The sequence below is a fragment of the Manihot esculenta genome, chromosome 3 (assembly GCF_001659605.2).
Source record: "Manihot esculenta cultivar AM560-2 chromosome 3, M.esculenta_v8, whole genome shotgun sequence".
In the NCBI taxonomy this organism is placed as follows: Eukaryota; Viridiplantae; Streptophyta; class Magnoliopsida; order Malpighiales; family Euphorbiaceae; genus Manihot; species Manihot esculenta.
This window is the reverse complement of record NC_035163.2, coordinates 25,393,259-25,415,179: the sequence shown is the minus strand read 5'-3', so window position 1 is coordinate 25,415,179 and position 21,921 is coordinate 25,393,259. Positions and strand designations below refer to the sequence as shown.

At 40.8% G+C, this 21,921-nt stretch overlaps 1 protein-coding gene across 3 annotated transcripts in view; it reads right to left on the bottom strand.

The window, feature by feature from the left end:
* Positions 1 to 21,921, bottom strand: part of LOC110611297 (BURP domain protein RD22) — a 64,812-nt gene that overhangs the window by 30,183 nt on the left and 12,708 nt on the right. Inside the window, exons 1-3 of one of the 3 annotated variants that reach the window (XM_021751521.2) lie at positions 3,617 to 3,701; positions 3,435 to 3,543; positions 2,477 to 3,334 (exon numbers count right to left, since the gene is read on the bottom strand). The exons of 1 other annotated variant lie outside the window; for it this stretch is intronic. In XM_021751521.2, coding sequence (XP_021607213.1) covers positions 2,562 to 3,334; positions 3,435 to 3,543; positions 3,617 to 3,658 — 924 coding nt within the window. In that variant the 5' untranslated portion in view covers positions 3,659 to 3,701 and the 3' untranslated portion in view covers positions 2,477 to 2,561. Of the gene's footprint in view, positions 1 to 2,476; positions 3,335 to 3,434; positions 3,544 to 3,616; positions 3,702 to 21,921 lie in introns of those variants that run through there. One more of the 3 variants, XM_043954547.1, reaches the window with a different exon arrangement.

Here is a 21,921-nt window from a genome sequence, read left to right as displayed (position 1 = left end):
ATCCGTTAGTATCACTAACGGACTTTAATCCGTTGGTGAAGTCCGTTAGTGATATGCTCAATTTTTATAGTGGAACATCGCTTACATTAAGCTTGTTTGGCACTATGACAAATTCTTCGGCACTTAGAAGTGAAAGCCTGCAAGGCCGTGCATGCATGCACCTGCATCCACTGCAGGTGCATGCATGCTATTGCACACCTGCACCAATGCAGGTGTAGGCATGCAATTACACAGGAATTCAATGCAGTGTAGGCATGCAATTACACAGGAATTTGGTGCCCAACAAATTCCTGAGTCAATAATTACAGTCCGTGGGCAAGTGGGAGGCAATAAATCAAAAATAAAATTATTAAATTTATAAAAAAATTATTTCATTTTATTCTTTTAATTACTCTTTATTTTAAAAATATTAAATTTTACTATATATTAAAAAAAATTTACATAAACTTAAACATAAAATAAAATTAATAATAAATAATTTATTTTTTATTATAATATAAAAAATAAATAATAATTTAAAAATAATAAAAAAATATGAAGGATGAATATTTTAAAAAAAATAAATTATTATATTTTGAGAAAAATTATTAAATTTTATTACCTATTTAATTATATTTATTTTCAAAAATTTAACTTTTAATAAATATTAACACAGATTTTATAAAAAAAATTATTATAACAAAATTATTAACTCATTAAGAAAATTAACTATTTAATATCTTAAATAAATATACTACTTATTTAATTTCTAAAAAATTTAAACTTCATTTAATAAAATTTCTAAATTTCTAAAAATTACATAAAAACTTATATTAACAATATTACTTCATCTTAAATATCTTATATTTTTTAAAATTAAGATTTAATGTTTTAATTTTTTATTTTATTTTTATATATTAAATGAAAAAATTAGATATATATTTAAAAAAGAAAGTTTAAAGACAAAACCCGGTTACAGTAAGGAGATGAAAATGGAGAAGAAGATTTGCGCTGGGCCTCCGCATGGCTCTGCATTCTCCCTCTGCTGTGCATGCAGCCTCCGCATGGCTCTGCACTCTTTACTTTGGTCAAGACTCCGTCAGAAATCTCTGACCGAGCGTTGAAGTTTGGGCGTGTTCGGCACAATCAGCTTGTTTGGCACTCATAGTGCCGAACAAGCTGAATATAAGCAATCTTCGACACCCATTGTGTCGAACTTGCTTTTGTTCGACACCATGGATAGCAAGTTCGACACCATGGGTGTCGAACTAGCATGTTCGGCAGTATGACTGCCGAACAAGGATCCAAAAATATTTTCAAATCCTGCATGATTTTAAAATTATTTTTTTAAATATGCATGATTTGAAAAATTATGATTTGAAAAATTGCTCGATTTTTTACTTAACATACCGATATTCAATGATATAGAGCAATCAACTTTAAAGTTTATAGAAAATTTGGACCGGTCCTAATTTCTACTTACGACGTCTGTTGGAGGCATACAATAATTTTTCAAAAAGGGAATTTCAAGATAAACGACTTTCAACACGGACGATTTTCAACACTTTCTGAACGGCCAAAATTAGAAATCTCTCCATAAAAAATACCGTTAGTAACAGAAAAAATACTGAACTATCATTTTTAGAACCCAACACTTTAGTTTCTAAAATTTAATTTTTATAAATTTATAGATCTCTAACTCAAAGAATCAAAGAGAAAAATATTTTTTTATCCCTAAGATATTACATAATTAATGTATTTATCTCTCTATTTTTCGAAGTCAACATTTTAGTTCTTGAACTTTAATTTCGTCAAATCCAAGGAAGAAAATCTTAAACTCAATCTCCATTCAATAAATTCAATATTCAAACTCAAAAATATAATAAAAATCAAAATATATAAAATTTAAATTATTAAAAATAAAAAATTAAAACTCAATAGAAATTGCTTTGTAATATCGTTCGCTATCGATCACTACTCGTCATGCAAAATACATTGAAAATGCATTAAAACGTCTCTAACATTTTAAAAATTCTATTATTTTTTTCAGTTAATTTTAGTCGTTAAGCATAAAAAAATTAAAATACTTATGATACAAATGGGCTAATTAATAAACTTTTTAATAATTTGAGAGCCTAATTAACAAGTTTTTTAAAATTATAGGGATTAAATAGTAAAATATTTAATGATAAAATTAATGAAAAGACTAAATAGTAGACTTTTTAAAATATCATAAACATTTTAATATAATTTTCAAAATCGAATGACTAATTAGCGAGATTCTTCATATTATAGGAATTGAATAGTAAGTTTTCATTTTATTATTGATCAGAGTATTTTTGAAATTATATTTAATGTCTTTCCTTTGATTAGGTGTAAGTCATTGACTTATGATTTTGAATTTTGACGAAATTAAATTTTAAGAATGAAAGTGTTAAATTTTAAAAATAGAAGGATAAATTCGTTAATTATGTTATATTTTAGAATAAAAGAATGATTTAGAGATGATAAATAAGAGTTTTCATAAATATTTACAAGATATACCCTTAATTTTTTATTTTTTACACTTATGCCTACCGAACTTAACTAGTGGAAATCCAGACAGTGGCATCACTATTGAGGATGTGACAAATTGCAGGTCCTCCAGGCTTAACATTAAGGATCTGAAAGGCAGAGTGATGTGGGTGCCAAGCTGATGTATCCATGTGGCAAACAACAGCTGCTTCAGCTTTAGATCCATCAGCCGCCATTAATGGAACCTTATAAACCTTTGTGTCTTTGATTCTATGGCAATATAACACAGCATACGCATATCTCTCCTTATGGCATATAATGTTATTTTCTCCCATCATTTTGATTCCCTGCAAGATTGTATACTCTTGTTTCTTGTTCTCTTCTTCTACCTCATTAGAAAAAACTTGAACATTTTGTCCGAACTTGGCAGCCACAAAATCAACTAAGGATTCTAAAGATGTAGCACAATACTTGTCTTCTCCTCTCATGCTAGGTGTCTCGCATTCTTCAATTGTCTGTTTCATGATTTGAGCTTCCTTTGATGTGGATTTTATTGAAAAATAGTTGAGAATTTCTGGGAATTTGTTGCTGGAAAAGGGAATAGATTCTGCTATTTTACGTGGCAAGAAATTAGACCCATTTGTAGATTTGAGGAAAATGATCCTCATATTTTTGCCTGGAAGGAGATCCTGGTATAAGAAGTAGACAGTAGTTGCATTGGATATGGGTTTTCTGTTGTCAGGCCAATATCCAACTCCATAGTTTACCTCTTTTCCATAAATCTCTGCACAATATGACATGTAATCTTCTGGAAATGAAAATGTGTTTTTCTTTCCAATATCTGCTTATAATTGAAAATCAACAAAAAGATAGTTCATGCTTTAGACTAAAATCACTTAACAAAGAAAATCATAGAAAAAAAACGAAGAAAGTTAACTAACCAGCAGGGTGCAGAAAATCTTTTAAAGCTTTTGGAAATGGAGTGTTTGGTAACATGGATTGCCAATACAGCTCTGCAGGTACAGAAGCATGACTTCCTTTGAGCACAATCTGCCATAAAAGAAGTTGAAGAGAATATTATAATATGAAAAAATTGGAGAAACAAATAAAATTCAACACTCACAGCAGTAAATAAAGCAAAAATGAGAAGGAGATGAAATTCCATAGAAATTATTCCAGCAGCTACTATGGGGATGGAATTCAGAGAGTGAGAATATGCAGACAGGAAATGATAAAATGGGACAAGATTTAAATAGACAAAATTAAAGAAAAAATGACGTCATTTTATTTGATTTTCAAGGGAGTGGTCCTGTTTTCATATGGCCTGAGGCCTTGACAAAGATGGTCTAAAATCGATTTGGTTAATTAAGATTTGCCAACCTAAGAAGTGTGTGAAGTCTGAATTCAAATCTCTTAATTAATTCATCTGCTTATTTTGAGATATTCGCCATTCTTATAAAAAAAATGACTTGGAAATGCAATGTGCCATGAGTGAGACAAAATTAAGTTATGAACAACCTGGAAACAAGTTAACTAGAATGACGAGGACAAGACTCAATAAATTGGATTGTGATACTAGCAAATTGGCTTGAATTGTGGGGTCAATTGCCAGTGAGTTTTGTGGTCAGAGTTTTTCGCAATAAATATGTCAATGCAAAACAACAACTACTGGCTGCAATTTTAAATCCCACTGCACTTTGAAAAGTAAAATTTATATTCGATTAAAGACAATCAATAATCTTTAGAGATTTAATCTTCTATTTACCATAAAACAAAAAGAAAAATGAAAAAGATTTTAATTGATAGGCAGCTTGTTGTAAAATATAAATTAATAAGACTACAAAGGAAAAACAGAGTATCAGTGATAGAAAATACCATTCCTGATAGTCTTTTCTCTATGGCTAAAGGCTTTAGCGGCATATTTCTCCATTAAACATGTCCTACCAGAAGCTAATTGGACGGCTGATGTTTTTGCAAAGCAAGGGCTTCATCGACAAGAAAATTTCATAGCATGGTTGTCGTTTGATATCTCCACGTTGATCTGCTGCTGTTTTTTCTCAATGTGGATTGCTGCTTGCTGATCTGAGCTTCTGGGTCCTTGTTAGCTTATGTTGGTTGTAACCTTTGCTGCTTAATTATGGCAGCTTGCTTTGGGTGGTCTTTTTTTCTGTCTTTCCTTTGTCTGTTTTTACTAGATGTTGGTTGCTCATGGTGTTTGAAATATAGTTATAAGCTTTTGCTTTGGTTTAAATTTTGTACTCAAGTTTTCTAGGTTTTTACTTAGCATATCGATGTTTAGTGATATAGAGTAATTAAACTTAAATTTCATAGAAGACTTGGACCAATTCTAATTTCTGCTTACGACGTTCGTTGGAAACCTACAATAATTTTTCGAAAATGGAATTTCGAGACGGACGACTTTCAAAAATATGACGAGAACCATAGATCTGTCACAAAGTTCGAGATTCAAATTTCATTATTTAGAGGTCAATTTTACATTTTTATTATTTTTAATTTTTCTTTTTCGTATTTTTCCGCATTAGGGTTTTGCTATTATAAATAGTAATTCTTTTGGGAGTTTGTAGCACTTTTCAATTTTCGAGAATTCAATAAGAAATTTCAGTTTCTAACCTTTTATTTTCTAAATTTTGTCCTAATCAAACATTATTGGTTAAAATTTCTGACATTGTCCAAATAGTCATATTTCAGTTAGTATCAGAGTGAAGTTCATCCATGGCTGATAACCAAAAAGCGAGATTTGCTGCAATTGAGGCATCCTCAGCAAAATTAAGGGAGATGATTGGACAACTAACCCTACAATGGGGTAATGTAACGACTCGAAAATCGGACAGCTATCGGCGCTAGGATTCAGGTCGTGTAACGACCCGAAAATCGGACCGCTACCGGCGCTAGGATCCGGGACGACTTAAGGCCGCCGGGACCCGTAGCAAGCCTGACATGTAACCTGTAAACCTGTTTAATCCCATACATGATCAACATCATACATAAAAATTTAAAACTTTTCTTTCATCATACACCATACTCAACCTGTGCATGCACTAAACATAACATAACTTAAACATTAGTCCCTCAGTGGGATCTCATCCTTGCCCAAGTGGGCGATACATCATAAGTTGAGTTGGTTAAACATAAACATCAATAGACATTAAGATCATGTATCAACTAGGGATTACAATACTCATAGGGTCAAGCACAACTATAACCTCAATATACCTCATTACATAACATACTATAATCTCTTACATTACATATCTATACATCATTATACAATTTGTCATGTCCACATTCTAACTATTACATAAACATGTACTTCAAACTTTGGCTAACCTCCTGGTCTACCCTGTACCTGCACATCTGGGGTTAGGGGAGAGGGGTGAGCTACAAAGCCCAGTGAGCAGAATAGTAAAGCATTTAAAACATATGATAACATGAAATGCATCACATCACAGCTAATCACATCAAGGATGAATTTGTCACCAATAGTCCTCTACACATTCCAATAGTGCCAGGGGCGTAGAATGGGCCTCACTGGTCTTTCTCTTACATACATAACATAACATAACATTCCATAGTGCCAGGGGCGTAGAATGGGCCTCACTAGTCTTTCTCTTACATAGTGCCAGGGGCGTAGAATGGGCCTCACTGGTCTTCCGTACCGTATCATCATCATATCATAACATAGGAGGACTAAAGGATCATTCAACATTCATCCGCATCATCAACATAATATGCAATGCAACATCTTCGTGAATTCTAATGCAAGCACCCTATTATATCTCATGGCATTCATGATGCGTGAATCATGCTAAAACTGATTTATTTATTTAAAAGCATAAGAGTTATTCCACTCACCTCTGGGTAGCTCTGACCAGACACTGGGACAGCAGACTCACTGCTGGGGTCCTCGGTTCCTCGGGTCCGAACCTACACAGGTGGACTCAAATGAGGGACCAAACATACTAGAACAAAACTCTAAAAACATCCCCCAAAAACCCCCTAAAACATCTCAAAACATCCATGCAAAACATGCAAAGAAAGGCTGGACAGGGCACTTTCGGCGGCAGGTTCGGCGGCCGAAAGTCCCAGACAGATCCGAAAGTCAGGCACTTTCAGCGGCACCTTCGGCGGCCGAAAGTCCCAGACAGATCCGAAAGTCCTCTTTCGGGGGCAAGCTTCGGCAGCCGAATGCTGCCTCCACAAGGGGGTTCGGCGGCCGAAAGTTCCTTCGGCTGCCGAACCTGGTTTCTCCCAAATGGGCAGAAACTTGGCTCAAACGAGCCTCTTGCCTCCCCAAGCCTCAAATCATGCATAAACTTGTTCTAAAACATGCATATATATCATACATTACACCTAGGGGTCTCAAACTAGCATATACCCCAACTACAACACTTCAAACACACAAAATCAACATACATTGTTCAAAATCATCATCAAAACCCATAAACTCAACTTATAGCCTAACATGCATTTCTACCCCCATGAACTTCATAGAACTCACTTAAAACATAATATAAGCTAGAGATCGACTCTTACCTCTTGAAGATCGAGAGTAGAGGCGACCAAACTTGGGGTTGGGAGAGATTTGAGTTCTTGAACCTCAAAGCTCCAAAACTTTGCTCAAAAGCTCAAATCTTCAAAACAAAGTTAAAACAAGTGAAAAACTTGAAAGATCTAGAGGAAAAACATCAAAGATCGGTGAGGGGCGGCGGAGAGCTCACCTTGGCCGAAAATGGGGAAAAACTCGCCCGTTTTCGGCTAAGGGACCCTTTTATAGTGGCTGGCCAGGCCACGTTCGGGGGCCGAAAGTGCCTCCGTATGCATGCCATGTTTGGCGGCCGAACTTGAGGTTCGGCGGCCGAACCTGGACTTCCCTCACTTATGCTTTCGGGGGCCTAAAGCACACCCGCAACGCATGCATGTTCGGAGGCCGAACTTTGAGTTTCGGCGGCCGAACCTGAGCTTTCCTCCAAGGTTGTTTTTATTCAAAAACTCATTTCCTTCTTACTTAAAATCATCAAAACATTAAAACATTTCATGAAAACATGGTTTTTACCCATCTAGAGGTTTCCGACATCCGAGATTCCACCGGACGGTAGGAATTCCGATACCGGAGTGTAGCCGGGTATTACATTCTCCCCCCCTTAAGAACATTCGTCCCCGAATGTTCCTCAACTAGTACATGCGTAGCAAAACAACATAACATACATACATAACACACAAGGATACTAACCTCTAAAAGAGATGGGGATATTGCTGGAGCATGGACTCCCGTGTCTCCCAGGTGCACTCTTCCATATTGTGGTGGTTCCATAGGACTTTCACCATCGGGATTTCCTTGTTTCTTAGCTTTCTGATCTGAGTGTCTATGATCCGCACTGGCTGCTCAACATAGGTGAGATCCTCTTGGATCTCCACATCAGGCTCACTAAGAACCTTGCCCGGATCTGACACAAATTTCCTCAACATTGAAACATGGAAAACCGGATGGATTCTTGCCATTGAAGCAGGCAAATCTAGCTTGTACGACACGTTCCCAATCTTCTGCAAGATTTCGAAGGGTCCGATGTATCGTGGGGCTAGTTTACCTTTCTTTCCAAAGCGAACCACTCCTTTCCTTGGAGACACCTTGAGCAATACCAGATCCCCCTCCTGAAACTCTACCTGTTTCCTGCGGATGTCTGCATAACTCTTCTGCCTGCTTGAAGCAGTCTTGATTCTCTCTCTGATTATGGGCACCACCCGGCTGGTGATTTCTACTAACTCAGGCCCTGCCAAGGCCTTTTCTCCAACTTCCTCCCAGCAAACAGGTGATCTGCACTTCCTTCCATATAAAGCTTCATATGGAGCCATCCCGATGCTAGCATGATGGCTGTTATTGTAGGCAAACTCCACTAAAGGTAGATGTTGCCTCCAAGAACCGCCAAAGTCCAGCACACACATCCTAAGCATATCCTCGATAGTCTGGATGGTCCTTTCTGACTGTCCGTCAGTCTGAGGGTGGAAGGCAGTACTGAAATCCAACCTAGTACCCATGGCATTCTGCAGACTCCGCCAAAACCTGGAGGTGAACTGGGGCCCTCTATCTGACACTATAGAAACAGGAACCCCATGCAGTCTGACGATTTCATTCACATATACCTGCGCCAACTTGTCCACAGAGTAGCCACTCCTGACAGGGATGAAGTGAGCAGATTTGGTGAGTCTGTCCACAATCACCCATATGGAGTCCACTCTGTTGGACGCCGCCGGTAACCCCACTACGAAGTCCATAGCTATGTTTTCCCATTTCCATTCTGGAATAGGTAGCGGGTTAAGCATTCCAGCCGGCTTCTGATGTTCCAGCTTCACCCTCTGACATACTTCGCAGGCGGACACAAACTGTGCCACTTCTTTCTTCATCGTTGGCCACCAATAAACCTTCTTCAAATCCTGATACATCTTGGTGGCCCCGGGGTGAACGCTGTATCTTGCATTATGAGCCTCCCTCATAATGTCTCCTTTTAGCCCTATGTCATCTGGTACACATAAACGATTCCCATAGCGGAGGATCCCCTTACTGTCAAATCTGAATTCACTGTCCTTGCCTGACTGAACAGTCCTGGCAATCTTCACTAACTCTGGGTCCTCATGCTGTTTCTGAGCCACCTGCTCCAGAAACACGGGTGTCACTTTCATCTGAGCAACCAAGGCACCTGTACCAGACAACTCAAACTGTAGACCTTCATCAATGAGCTTGTAAAACTCCTTCACCACCGGTCTCCTCTCTGCCGTGATGTGGGATAGACTGCCTAGTGACTTCCGGCTTAGGGCGTCTGCCACGACATTCTCCTTACCCGGATGATACTGAATCTTGCAATCGTAGTCACTCAGCAGCTCTACCCATCTCCTCTGTCTCAAGTTCAAATCTCTTTGACTCAAGATGTACTGCAGGCTCTTATGATCGGTAAAGATCTCACATTTTACCCCATAGAGGTAATGCCTCCACATCTTGAGCGCAAAGATTACTGCTGCCATCTCAAGGTCATATGTGGGGTAATTCAACTCGTGCTTCTTCAGCTGCCTAGAAGCATAAGCAATCACCCTCTCATTTTGCATCAGTACACAACCCAGTCCCACACGGGACGCATCACAAAAGATTGTAAAGTCCTCATCACTAGATGGCAGAGCTAAAACTGGTGCTGAAGTCAACCTCTTCTTAAACTCTTCAAAACTCTCTTCGCACTGGTCGGTCCACAGAAACTTCTGATTCTTCCTGGTTAGTCTGGTCAGAGGAGCTGCTATTTTCGAGAAGTCCTGAACGAACCTCCTGTAGTAACCTGCCAAACCCAAGAAACTCCTGATCTCCGTCACTGAAGTGGGTCTAGGCCAGTTAGCCACAGTTTCTGTCTTCTTGGGGTCTACCTCTATCCCATTCTCTGACACTACATGCCCCAAGAACGAAATGCTCCTCAGCCAGAACTCACACTTAGAGAACTTGGCATACAAGCCATGTTCCCTCAAGGTCTGTAGAACCAACCTCAGATGATGGGCATGCTCCTCTGCATTCCTGGAATACACTAAGATATCATCTATGAAGACAATAACAAAGTGATCCAGATATTGGCTAAACACTCTGTTCATGAGGTCCATGAATGCTGCAGGGGCGTTAGTTAACCCGAACGGCATTACAAGGAACTCAAAATGCCCATATCTGGTCCTGAAAGCCGTCTTTGGCACATCCTCATCTCTAATCCTCAGCTGATGGTACCCAGATCTCAGATCTATTTTGGAGAAACAACCCGCTCCTGCTAGCTGGTCGAATAGATTGTCGATCCTTGGCAAAGGGTACTTGTTCTTGGTAGTGACTTTGTTCAACTGCCTGTAGTCGATACAAAGTCTAAGGGATCCATCCTTCTTTCTCACGAACAAAACTGGAGCACCCCAGGGTGAGGTACTCGGTCGGATGAAGCCCTTGTCTACCAGCTCCTGTAACTGCTCCTTCAACTCTTTCAATTCTGCTGGCGCCATCCTGTAGGGAGGGATAGAGATCGGTCGGGTTCCAGGCATTAGTTCTATCTCGAACTCTATCTCCCTAGCAGGTGGTAAACCTGGCAGCTCATCTGGGAAGACGTCTAGAAACTCTCTAACTACTGGCATCGAGGCGGGTTCTCTAACCTGACTGTTAAGCTCTCTCACATGAGCCAAATACCCCTGACATCCCCTCCTAAGCAACCTACGAGCCTGAAGAGCTGATATCAGACCTCTAGGTGTACCCCTCTTGTCTCCTCTGAAGACAACCTCAGACCCATCCTGACCTCTGAACCTGACTACCTTGTCTCTGCAGTCCAAGGTAGCACCATGGGTAGATAACCAGTCCATCCCTAGAATGACGTCAAAATCTGTCAAATCTAGAACCACAAGGTCGGCGGAAAGGCATCTTCCCTCAACAAAGACTGGACTACACTGGCAGACTGACTCTGCCACTGATGGATCACACTTGGGTCCACTGACCCAGAGAGGACACTCTAACTCGGAGGTCATCAACCCTAACCTCTGAACGGCTCTCGGTGCAATAAAAGAATGAGATGCACCAGGGTCCATCAAGGCGTACACATCTGAACAACCAATGACTAAATTACCTGCCACCACGGTGTTAGATGCATCTGCCTCCTGCTGAGTCATGGTGAAGATCCGTGCTGGAGCTGATGGACCTTCACCTCTGAACCCCGCTGAAGAAGAGGCTGCTCCTCTCCCTCTGCCTCTGCCACTGGCCTGAGTCATGGCTGGAGCTGCTGGCTGCGCTACACTGCCTGAAGCTGTCTGCTGGGACTGTGCCATCGGGGCTGCTCTTGGACAATCTCGAGACATATGCCCCTCCTGACCACATTTGTAACAGGCTGTCGTCCCAAACCGACATACTCCTCTGTGTGGCTTGCCACACCTTGCACAAACTGCATTATCCGCACCAGAGCTTGAGCCACTCCCTAGTCCCAGACTGGACTTAACCTTGTTCCAGAACTTATTCTTCTTCGACTTCTTGGTGGTACTGCTCCACCTCTTGCTGCCTGAAGCTGCTGCACTAAAAGAAGAAGAGCCTGGGGTCTTAGAACCAGAAGGCTGTGCCACTGACTGCTTAACTGTTCCCTGAACGATGGCACTGGCCTCCATTTTCCGGGCCATATCCACTATGGCATGGAAGCTCTCCCTATCTGCTGACTGGATCAAGGAGGAATATCTGGAGTGGAGTTTCATGATATACCTCCTTGACTTTTTCTGATCCGTGTCAAGGCTTTGCCCTGAAAAAGGCAACAGCTCCAAAAATCTGTCTGTGAACTCTTCTACACCCATCTCATCAGTCTGCCTCAACTGCTCAAACTCTATCATCTTCAGCTCCCTTGAACTATCTGGGAAAGCCCATCCTGCAAACTCGTTTGCAAACTCTTCCCAAGACATGCTATCCACTTTCGGGTTCACATAATTCTTGAACCATTCTCGTGCCTTCTTGCACTTAAGTGTGAACCCAGCCATCTGAATGGCTCTACTATCATCAGCCCCAATCTCATCTGTGATCACCTTGACCCTCTCCAGATACACAAACGGGTCATCCCCTTTTTCATATTGGGGAGCACCCAACTTCATGTAGTCGGTCATCTTGACCTTGCTCCCACTGGCTGAGCTAGGTCTAGGAGGTTGGGTAACTGGGGCTGCTGGTTCTGTAGATGGTGGAGGTGGTGCAACATTTTCTGAGGTAGGGTTTGCTGGATTTGGATAGTAAGGTGGAGGTGGATACATTGGGTACTGTGAATATGGTGGGTAGTAGGGTGGGTATGGCATCTGTGTGGGATAAGGGGTGAAGCTAGGGTAATCCGATGTACCTCCCATCGAATACCCGGGATTTTGTGAGAAGGGTGGGTAGTAAGATGGCTGAACAAATCCCGAGGCCTGAGTGCCTCCTTGGGATTCTCCCATTCCTTCTTCTGACATACTGACTCCCAGACTGCCATCCCTCCTCTGCTCTACATCCATGTCATCCCCCATATCCTCTGATGCTCCTCCCTGAACTGTTCCTCTAACTGATCTGCTTCTACCCAGATCCAAAGACCTTCTAGGGTCTCTTACTGTTCTGTCCCTGTTGGACCTGCTAGACATTGCCCTAGGCAATGTAGGAGGACGGGCGCTCATGCCCTCATCCTCAGGTGGCACTCCAGTCAATCATGCAGATCGACGAGTTCCTCTCATAATGTTTTCTGGAAAACAGCACACATCACATAAACATTAGCATCATATGGTTCATGTGGGCACACATGAACCCGCATCACATACATCTCATATCATTAATGCACATGTATATTATCATGGCATTTCACATCATCATACAAGACAGGACTCCACATCCTATCCTAGTGGACATGACCTTCCTATTGTGCTTGACCTTCTATAACCTCTATGAGCCCGACACTCTAGGTCCGACCATATGAACCTAGGGCTCTGATACCATTCTGTAACGACCCGAAAATCGGACCGCTACCGGCGCTAGGATCCGGGACGACTTAAGGCCGCCGGGACCCGTAGCAAGCCTGACATGTAACCTGTAAACCTGTTTAATCCCATACATGATCAACATCATACATAAAAATTTAAAACTTTTCTTTCATCATACACCATACTCAACCTGTGCATGCACTAAACATAACATAACTTAAACATTAGTCCTTCAGTGGGATCTCATCCTTGCCCAAGTGGGCGATACATCATAAGTTGAGTTGGTTAAACATAAACATCAATAGACATTAAGATCATGTATCAACAAGGGATTACAATACTCATAGGGTCAAGCACAACTATAACCTCAATATACCTCATTACATAACATACTATAATCTCTTACATTACATATCTATACATCATTATACAATTTGTCATGTCCACATTCTAACTATTACATAAACATGTACTTCAAACTTTGGCTAACCTCCTGGTCTACCCTGTACCTGCACATCTGGGGTTAGGGGAGAGGGGTGAGCTACAAAGCCCAGTGAGCAGAATAGTAAAGCATTTAAAACATATGATAACATGAAATGCATCACATCACAGCTAATCACATCAAGGATGAATTTGTCACCAATAGTCCTCTACACATTCCAATAGTTCCAGGGGCGTAGAATGGGCCTCACTGGTCTTTCTCTTACATACATAACATAACATAACATTCCATAGTGCCAAGGGCGTAGAATGGGCCTCACTGGTCTTTCTCTTACATAGTGCCAGGGGCGTAGAATGGGCCTCACTGGTCTTCCGTACCGTATCATCATCATATCATAACATAGGAGGACTAAAGGATCATTCAACATTCATCCGCATCATCAACATAATATGCAATGCAACATCTTCGTGAATTCTAATGCAAGCACCCTATTATATCTCATGGCATTCATGATGCGTGAATCATGCTAAAACTGATTTATTTATTTAAAAGCATAAGAGTTATTCCACTCACCTCTGGGTAGCTCTGACCAGACACTGGGGCAGCAGACTCACTGCTGGGGTCCTCGGTTCCTCGGGTCCGAACCTACACAGGTGGACTCAAATGAGGGACCAAACATACTAGAACAAAACTCTAAAAACATCCCCCAAAAACCCCCTAAAACATCTCAAAACATCCATGCAAAACATGCAAAGAAAGGCTGGACAGGGCACTTTCGGCGGCAGGTTCGGCGGCCGAAAGTCCCAGACAGATCCGAAAGTCAGGCACTTTCGGCGGCACCTTCGGCGGCCGAAAGTCCCAGACAGATCCGAAAGTCCTCTTTCGGGGGCAAGCTTCGGCAGCCGAATGCTGCCTCCACAAGGGGGTTCGGCGGCCGAAAGTTCCTTCGGCTGCCGAACCTGGTTTCTCCCAAATGGGCAGAAACTTGGCTCAAACGAGCCTCTTGCCTCCCCAAGCCTCAAATCATGCATAAACTTGTTCTAAAACATGCATATATATCATACATTACACCTAGGGGTCTCAAACTAGCATATACCCCAACTACAACACTTCAAACACACAAAATCAACATACATTGTTCAAAATCATCATCAAAACCCATAAACTCAACTTATAGCCTAACATGCATTTCTACCCCCATGAACTTCATAGAACTCACTTAAAACATAATATAAGCTAGAGATCGACTCTTACCTCTTGAAGATCGAGAGTAGAGGCGACCAAACTTGGGGTTGGGAGAGATTTGAGTTCTTGAACCTCAAAGCTCCAAAACTTTGCTCAAAAGCTCAAATCTTCAAAACAAAGTTAAAACAAGTGAAAAACTTGAAAGATCTAGAGGAAAAACATCAAAGATCGGTGAGGGGCGGCGGAGAGCTCACCTTGGCCGAAAATGGGGAAAAACTCGCCCGTTTTCGGCTAAGGGACCCTTTTATAGTGGCTGGCCAGGCCACGTTCGGGGGCCGAAAGTGCCTCCGCATGCATGCCATGTTCGGCGGCCGAACTTGAGGTTCGGCGGCCGAACCTGGACTTCCCTCACTTATGCTTTCGGGGGCCTAAAGCACACCCGCAACGCATGCATGTTCGGCGGCCGAACTTTGAGTTTCGGCGGCCGAACCTGAGCTTTCCTCCAAGGTTGTTTTTATTCAAAAACTCATTTCCTTCTTACTTAAAATCATCAAAACATTAAAACATTTCATGAAAACATGGTTTTTACCCATCTAGAGGTTTCCGACATCCGAGATTCCACCGGACGGTAGGAATTCCGATACCGGAGTCTAGCCGGGTATTACAGGTCGGCTTAAGGCCGCTGGAACCCGTAGCAAGCCTACTATGCACTCTATGTACCTGATAAAATCCCATACATGATCATACATTTACATAAAAAAATTTAAACTTTTCATATCCCAAGCTTGACCTGTGCATGCACTAACACTGTAAACATAAAATCCTTACTAGAGCCCTCAACAAATGCTCTAGTGGATCAATATAACATATGTCAACCTGGGTACATATCTCATAAAACATCATTAAAACATTTGCTAAGATCATGTACAACAAGGGATTAACCATACAATAGGGCTAAGCATAATTCTAAACTTCAATATACTACTTTACATCATATTATTTACATTTCATTGTCTTTCATGTCCACAACTAACTATTACACTTTAAATAGCCATTCTACCTTGACAACCTCCCGAACTATCCAGAACCTGCAAAGTTGGGGATTAGGGGAGAGGGGTGAGCTAAAAAGCCCAGTGAGCAGAAACTATAAAAACAGTTCATTAATTACATGCTTTCATGAAATGCATTACAGCACAGACAAATCACTTCACGGATGGACTGATCCAAAAATCCCTCTGCTCTGTGCCCGGCCCGCGAAGGAGCTCCTCAGGACTTCTGTTACACACATAAGCTCTGTGCCAGGGGCGTAGTGCAGGCACCCTGGTCTTCCCATACTCTGTGCTCGGCCCTCAAAGGGGCTCCTCAGGACTTCTGTTACATAAAATAATATCCAGAGGGCTAATGGATCGTCCTGTTGTCCATCCACACCAACAATAAATAATGCAATGCGCTATATTCATGAAACTAGTGCAATCAACCTATTATATATATACATGATACATGAACATGCTTGGGGCATTTGATTTCTTGAAATAAAAGATTAGTTTTAGTTCTACTCACCTCTGGCTGACTCTGATCTAGCTTTGAGGCAGCTAGCCCTGCTGACCTCCTCGGTTCCTCGGGTCCGAACCTACACAGGTGGACTCAAATGAGGGACCAAACATACTCTAACATGACTCTAAACATTCCCCCAAAAACCCCCTTAAAATATCTCAAAACATTCCTAGAAAACATGCAAAGGAAGGCTGGACAGGGCACTTTCGGCGGCAGGTTCGGCGGCCGAAAGTCCCTTCAGAGCCGAAAGTCATGCACCTTCGGCGGCCGAAGGTTCCTTCCAGATCTGAAACTCATGCATGTTCGGCGGCACCTTCGGCGGCCGAAACTCCCCTCCAGAGCCGAAAGTCCAACTTTCGGGGGCAGGGTTCGGCAGCCAAAACGTGCCTCCATAGGCAGGTTCGGCGGCCGAACATGGCTTCGGCTGCCAAACCTGAGTTCTTCCAAAATGGCAGAACTCAAGCCTCCTCTCATGCACATTTGCCTCCCAACTTCTAAACTCAAACCAACTCATGTAAAAATATGCAATAACACTTATTCATGCATATAGGGATATAAACTAGCCTAAACACCAGCAACAACCACATCTAGCAACACATATAACATACATTACCCATAAAACTAACATAAACCCTATCAAAAAGCATTTGCTCTAAAACATACATTAACCCTCTTCAACCCCATCAAAACAGAGTGAAAATACTAAAGAAGGGTAGGATCTACTCTTACCTCTTGGAAAACGAGAGAAGAAGCGATCCAAACTCGGAGATGGGAGAAATCAAGTTCCGAGGTCTCCAAGCTCCAAAACTTTGCTCTTTAGCTTGAAAACTTCAAAACCAAGTTGAAAACTCATGAAAATCATGAAAACTTGAAGGAAGAACACATGATCGACAAGGGGGCGGCGGAGACTCACCTTGGCCGGAAATGGGGAGAGAAAACTCGCCCATTTCGGACAGGGGACCCCTTTATAGATGGTTGGCCAGAACACCTTCGGGGGCCTAACGTGCCTCCGCATGCACCCCATGTTCGGCGGCCAAACTTGAGGTTTGGCGGCCGAACCTGGGTTTTTTTTCCTTCTCTTTTCTTTTCCAAAACTCAATTCTTTGCTTCATTAAAATCATAAAAACATGTAAAAACATTTCATAAAACATATTTTACCCTTCTAGAGGGTTCCGGCATCCGAGATTCCGCCGGAAGGTAGGAATTTTGATGCCGGGGTCTAGCCGAGTATTACAGGTAACAACTAACTTGCTACAGCCGAACACCCACAGCCAGTTTCAAATCCTATGGTCACAAATCCTATGGTTACAAATTCCCAATAGGATTATCAAGGAGGTTACAGATAAAGATAGACCTTCAAAACTTTTCTAGTTCGTTAGATGTAGAATCTGTCAATGATTGGTTAGCGGAGGTTGATCGGTTTTTTGAAGTTATAAATGTAGAAGAGGATCAAAACTTTTCGATTGTAGTTTATATATTAAAGGGTGGAATAGCAGCATGGTAAAATTCTGTTCAAAACGAACGCTATCGCTGGAGGCTTGAACCTATATGAAATTGGCTGTTGATGAAATAGATGATTAAGCAACGGTTTTTGCCTAGTGATCACGCTCAGATTTTGTATAATCGGTATCATGACTGTATTCAAGAGAGTCAAAGGATCGATGAATATACAGAGGAGTTTTTAAGGCTGCAGGCGAGGTGTGATAACTGTGAGAATGAAGCCTAGCAAGTAGCTGATTATCAGAGGAAACTGAATCACGAAATTCGCTATATGATGGGAGTAGCTGCGATTTTCACTTTGGCAGATACAATTGAGATGACAAAAAGAGCGAAAGAACGTGTTGAATGGTAATCTCGACATCAGTTTAATTGAAATTTTAATTACAGAAATTCTAATTCGACTGTGAATTAGTAATATAGAGGTAATTATAGCAGACAACCTTCTAGGACTATCAACAGACTACTATGAAAGAAAGGAGAAACAGTAAGGGAAAAACAATCATCAATACAGCATACAAAGAAAGCAAAACTAATCCTTATCAGAAACCAACCGGAAACATATGTTATTACTGTAGGCAACTTGGCCATTACTCGAATAATTGTTCAGAATGCAGAGGAGTTAATAATGATCGCCGACAGGTTAATGTGGTTGAGGAGGTGGTTGAATTTAAGGAGGAAGTAGATGAAGATGATGGGTCTCTTACTAGTTCTGAAGATGGGAAAGTCACCTATATGGTAAAGAAAATTTTATGCTCAATGAAATAGGAGGACAAGACGCAAAGGAGGAAGATTTTTCAGGCAAATTATCGAGCAGGATAAGCAATTTGCTGGCTAATTATAGATAGTTGCAGTTGTGAAAATCTGATAGCTAAGCAATTGGTGGATAAACTGCAGTTGTCTACATAGCCTCACCCTTCGCTATACAAAGTTGGATGGATTAAGGAAGGTCCAACAATTAAAGTCAACAGAATCTGCAGCGTGCCTATTGCTGTCAGTAAATCTTACACTTAATCTGTTAATTGTGATGTCGTGGATATGGATTGCTGTGAAATTTTTTTAGATCTTCATTGGCAGTTTGATGTTGATGCTTTGCATAAGAGGAAGGAGAATTCGTACATGTTTACATGGAATAAAAGAACATTACTATTTTGCATTCTGGTTCTGCAAAACATTCTAAAGTGGAAGGGAAAACTGTTGCTACTGTTTCTACGGGAGTACAAAGGCTATCAGGCACAATTGAGAAGTCTGGAGGCACACTAGCTTTATTGGTAAGAACAAAAGGTGAAGTAGAGGATGTATCATCTTTACCACCATCCGTCAAAGAGCTGTTGGAGGAGTTTCCTGAGGTGAGAAGCCTTCAAATCTTTCACTTTTGCGGGATATTCAACATTAGATTGATCTCATTATTGGATCTAAATTACCGAATCTGTTTCATTACAAGATGAGGCCCAAAGAAGAGCGAAATCTTTCAGGAATAGGTTGAAGAGTTATTGAAGAAGGGGCACATTGGGGAGGGCATTAGTCCTTGCGGAGTCCCTACCTTATTCGTTTCAAAGAAAGATGAAACTTCGAGAATGTGCATGGATAGTAGAGCCATCAATAAGATTACGGTTCAATATCGATTTCCTATTCCTCGCTTGGATGATATGCTGGATCAGTTATCAGGGTCTAAATTCTTCTCAAAGATCGACCTTAAAGGCGGCTACCACTAAGTCCGAATTAAAGAGGGAGATGAATAGAAGACAACCTTTAAAACTAAGAAAGGTTTGTACGAGTAGTTGGTTATGCCGTTTGGTTTGACGAATATACCTAACACGTTCATGCGACTTATGAACTAGGTTTTGTACTCCTTATGCAAATTCGTAGTTATTTATTTTAATGATATTTTGATTTTTAGCCACAATGAAGAAGAATATTTACAGTACCTCCGTCAAGTCATGACAGCCTTGTAAAAAAATGAGCTGGTTATTAATTTAAAAAAATACATTTTATGATAGAGCGCGTTCTATTTCTTAGATATGTTGTTAGTGTAGAAGGGATATATGTTAATGAGAAGAAGGTAGAAGCAATTTAGAACTGACCCATTCCCAAAAATATTTCAGAAGTTTGCAGCTTTTATAGATTTGCTACTTTCTATCGGCAGTTTATCAAAAATTTCAGCAGTATCATTGCCTTATCACAGATTGTTTGAAGAAAGAGAGAATGGAGAAATTTACTTGGATTAACACTGCCAATAAAAGTTTTGAAGAGATTAAAGATAAGCTTACTTCTGCCCCTATTCTTGTTTTACCTGATTTTGATAAACTGTTTGAGATTAAATGTGATACTTGTGGAGTTAGGGTTGGCAGTATGTTATCGCCGTCTAATAGGCTTATTACTTTCTTTAGTGAGAAATTGAATGATGTTAGGAAGAAGTGGTCTACTTATGAGCAGGAATCATATACAATGTTTTGGGCCTTTAAAATTTGGGAACAGTATCTGATGGGGCGAGAGTTTATTATTCGCACAGATCATCAATCTTTAATTTATTTTAAGACTAAAACACATATGAATAAGATGCATGCTCGATGGGTAGCTTATTTTGAAACTTTTCATTATGTCATAAAATATAAGGCTGGCCACAGTAATAAGGTAGCAGACGCTTTGAGTAGGAGGATTGCTTTGTTGATTACAGTTAATCAGGAGGTCGTGGGTTTTGAATTTCTAAAGGATTTGTATACTGCAGATAATGATTTTACTTATATATGGGCGAAGGTCCAGACTCATCAGTCTGCTGGTAGATTTTTTATACATGATGGATTTCATTTTAAGGAGAACAAGTTATGCATTCCTCGTTCTTCTCTGCGGGAAAAATTGATTCAAGAGGTCCATGGTGGAGGTTTGAGTGGTCATTTGGGACGTGATAAGACTATTGATGGGTTAGAGAAGCATTTTTATTGACCACAATTGAAAAGAGATATCGATCGGATGGTACAAAAGTGCTCAATTTGTCAAACTCAGAAAGGTTATTCGCAGAATACGTGCTTATATACTCCATTACCTATATGTTAATGAGAAGAAGGTAGAAGCAATTTAGAACTGACCCATTCCCAAAAATATTTCAGAAGTTTACAGCTTTCATAGATTTGCTACTTTCTATCGGCAGTTTATCAAAAATTTCAACAGTATCATTGCCTTATCATAGATTGTTTGAAGAAAGAGAGAATGCAGAAATTTACTTGGACTAACATTGCCAATAAAAGTTTTGAGGAGATTAAAGATAAGCTTACTTCTGTCCCTATTCTTGTTTTATCTGATTTTGATAAACTGTTTGAGATTAAATGTGATACTTGTTGTAATACCCGGCTACATCCAACATCGGAATTCCTACCGTCCGGTGGAATTCAGGGATGTCAGAGGTTCTAGAAGGGTAAGAGTGAAGGTTTTCTAAAAATGCTTTTAAGTGTTTAAGTTTTAAAGAGAAAAGGCTTTGGAGACAAAGGCCAGGTTCGGCCCCCGAATGTTAAGTTCGGCCGCCGAAAGTGCTCAATGTTCGGCCCCCGAAGTTTAAGTTCGGCCCCCGAACGTTGCATGGTTTTGCATGCAGTTTCGGCAGCCGAAGCTGAGGAGGTCGGTTCGTGGTGCACACTCCGCAGTCCGTGGTTTGGCCAGGTGTTTACCTCCAGATCATGATCTGAGGGTAAGCCACGTCTCCCTTTGACTCATCTGCAAGCTTTAATCAGCTCATGCAGAGGGTTTGGTCATTTGCAAAGGGTTTAAACGTTTTGGAGTAAAAAGAGAGAAAAGAGAGGTTTTGGTAATAGGTGAAGAGGAGTTGCTGAGTTGGTTGTTCCTCTTCTGTTTTCAAGAGGTAAGGGAAGTCTTTACGTTTGTTTTAATGAGTTTCAACAGCTTTTCAAATGGTTACGGGTAGAGTTGCATGGTTAGGTTTGAAAGCTTAGTTTTGATGCTTTAATGATGTAAGCATGATTATGTGTTATAGTTGCTGTTTTGTTGGGGTTAATAGGTAGTTTTGGACCCCTTTGTGCATATACCAGAGTATATGCAAGTTAAAAAGGAGTTATGCATGTTGGAGTGGTGTTGGTGCTTGGCAGGAGATGGTTGTGCACGAAGCTGAGTTCTGGATGAACTCAGGTTCGGCCGCCGAAGGGAGGATTCGGCCGCCGAACCCCTTGGGAAGGTAGTTTCGGCTGCCTAAGGTTGCCTCCGAAAGAATGGACTTTCGGATCTGTCCTGCACATTCGGCCGCCGAAGGTGCCGCCGAA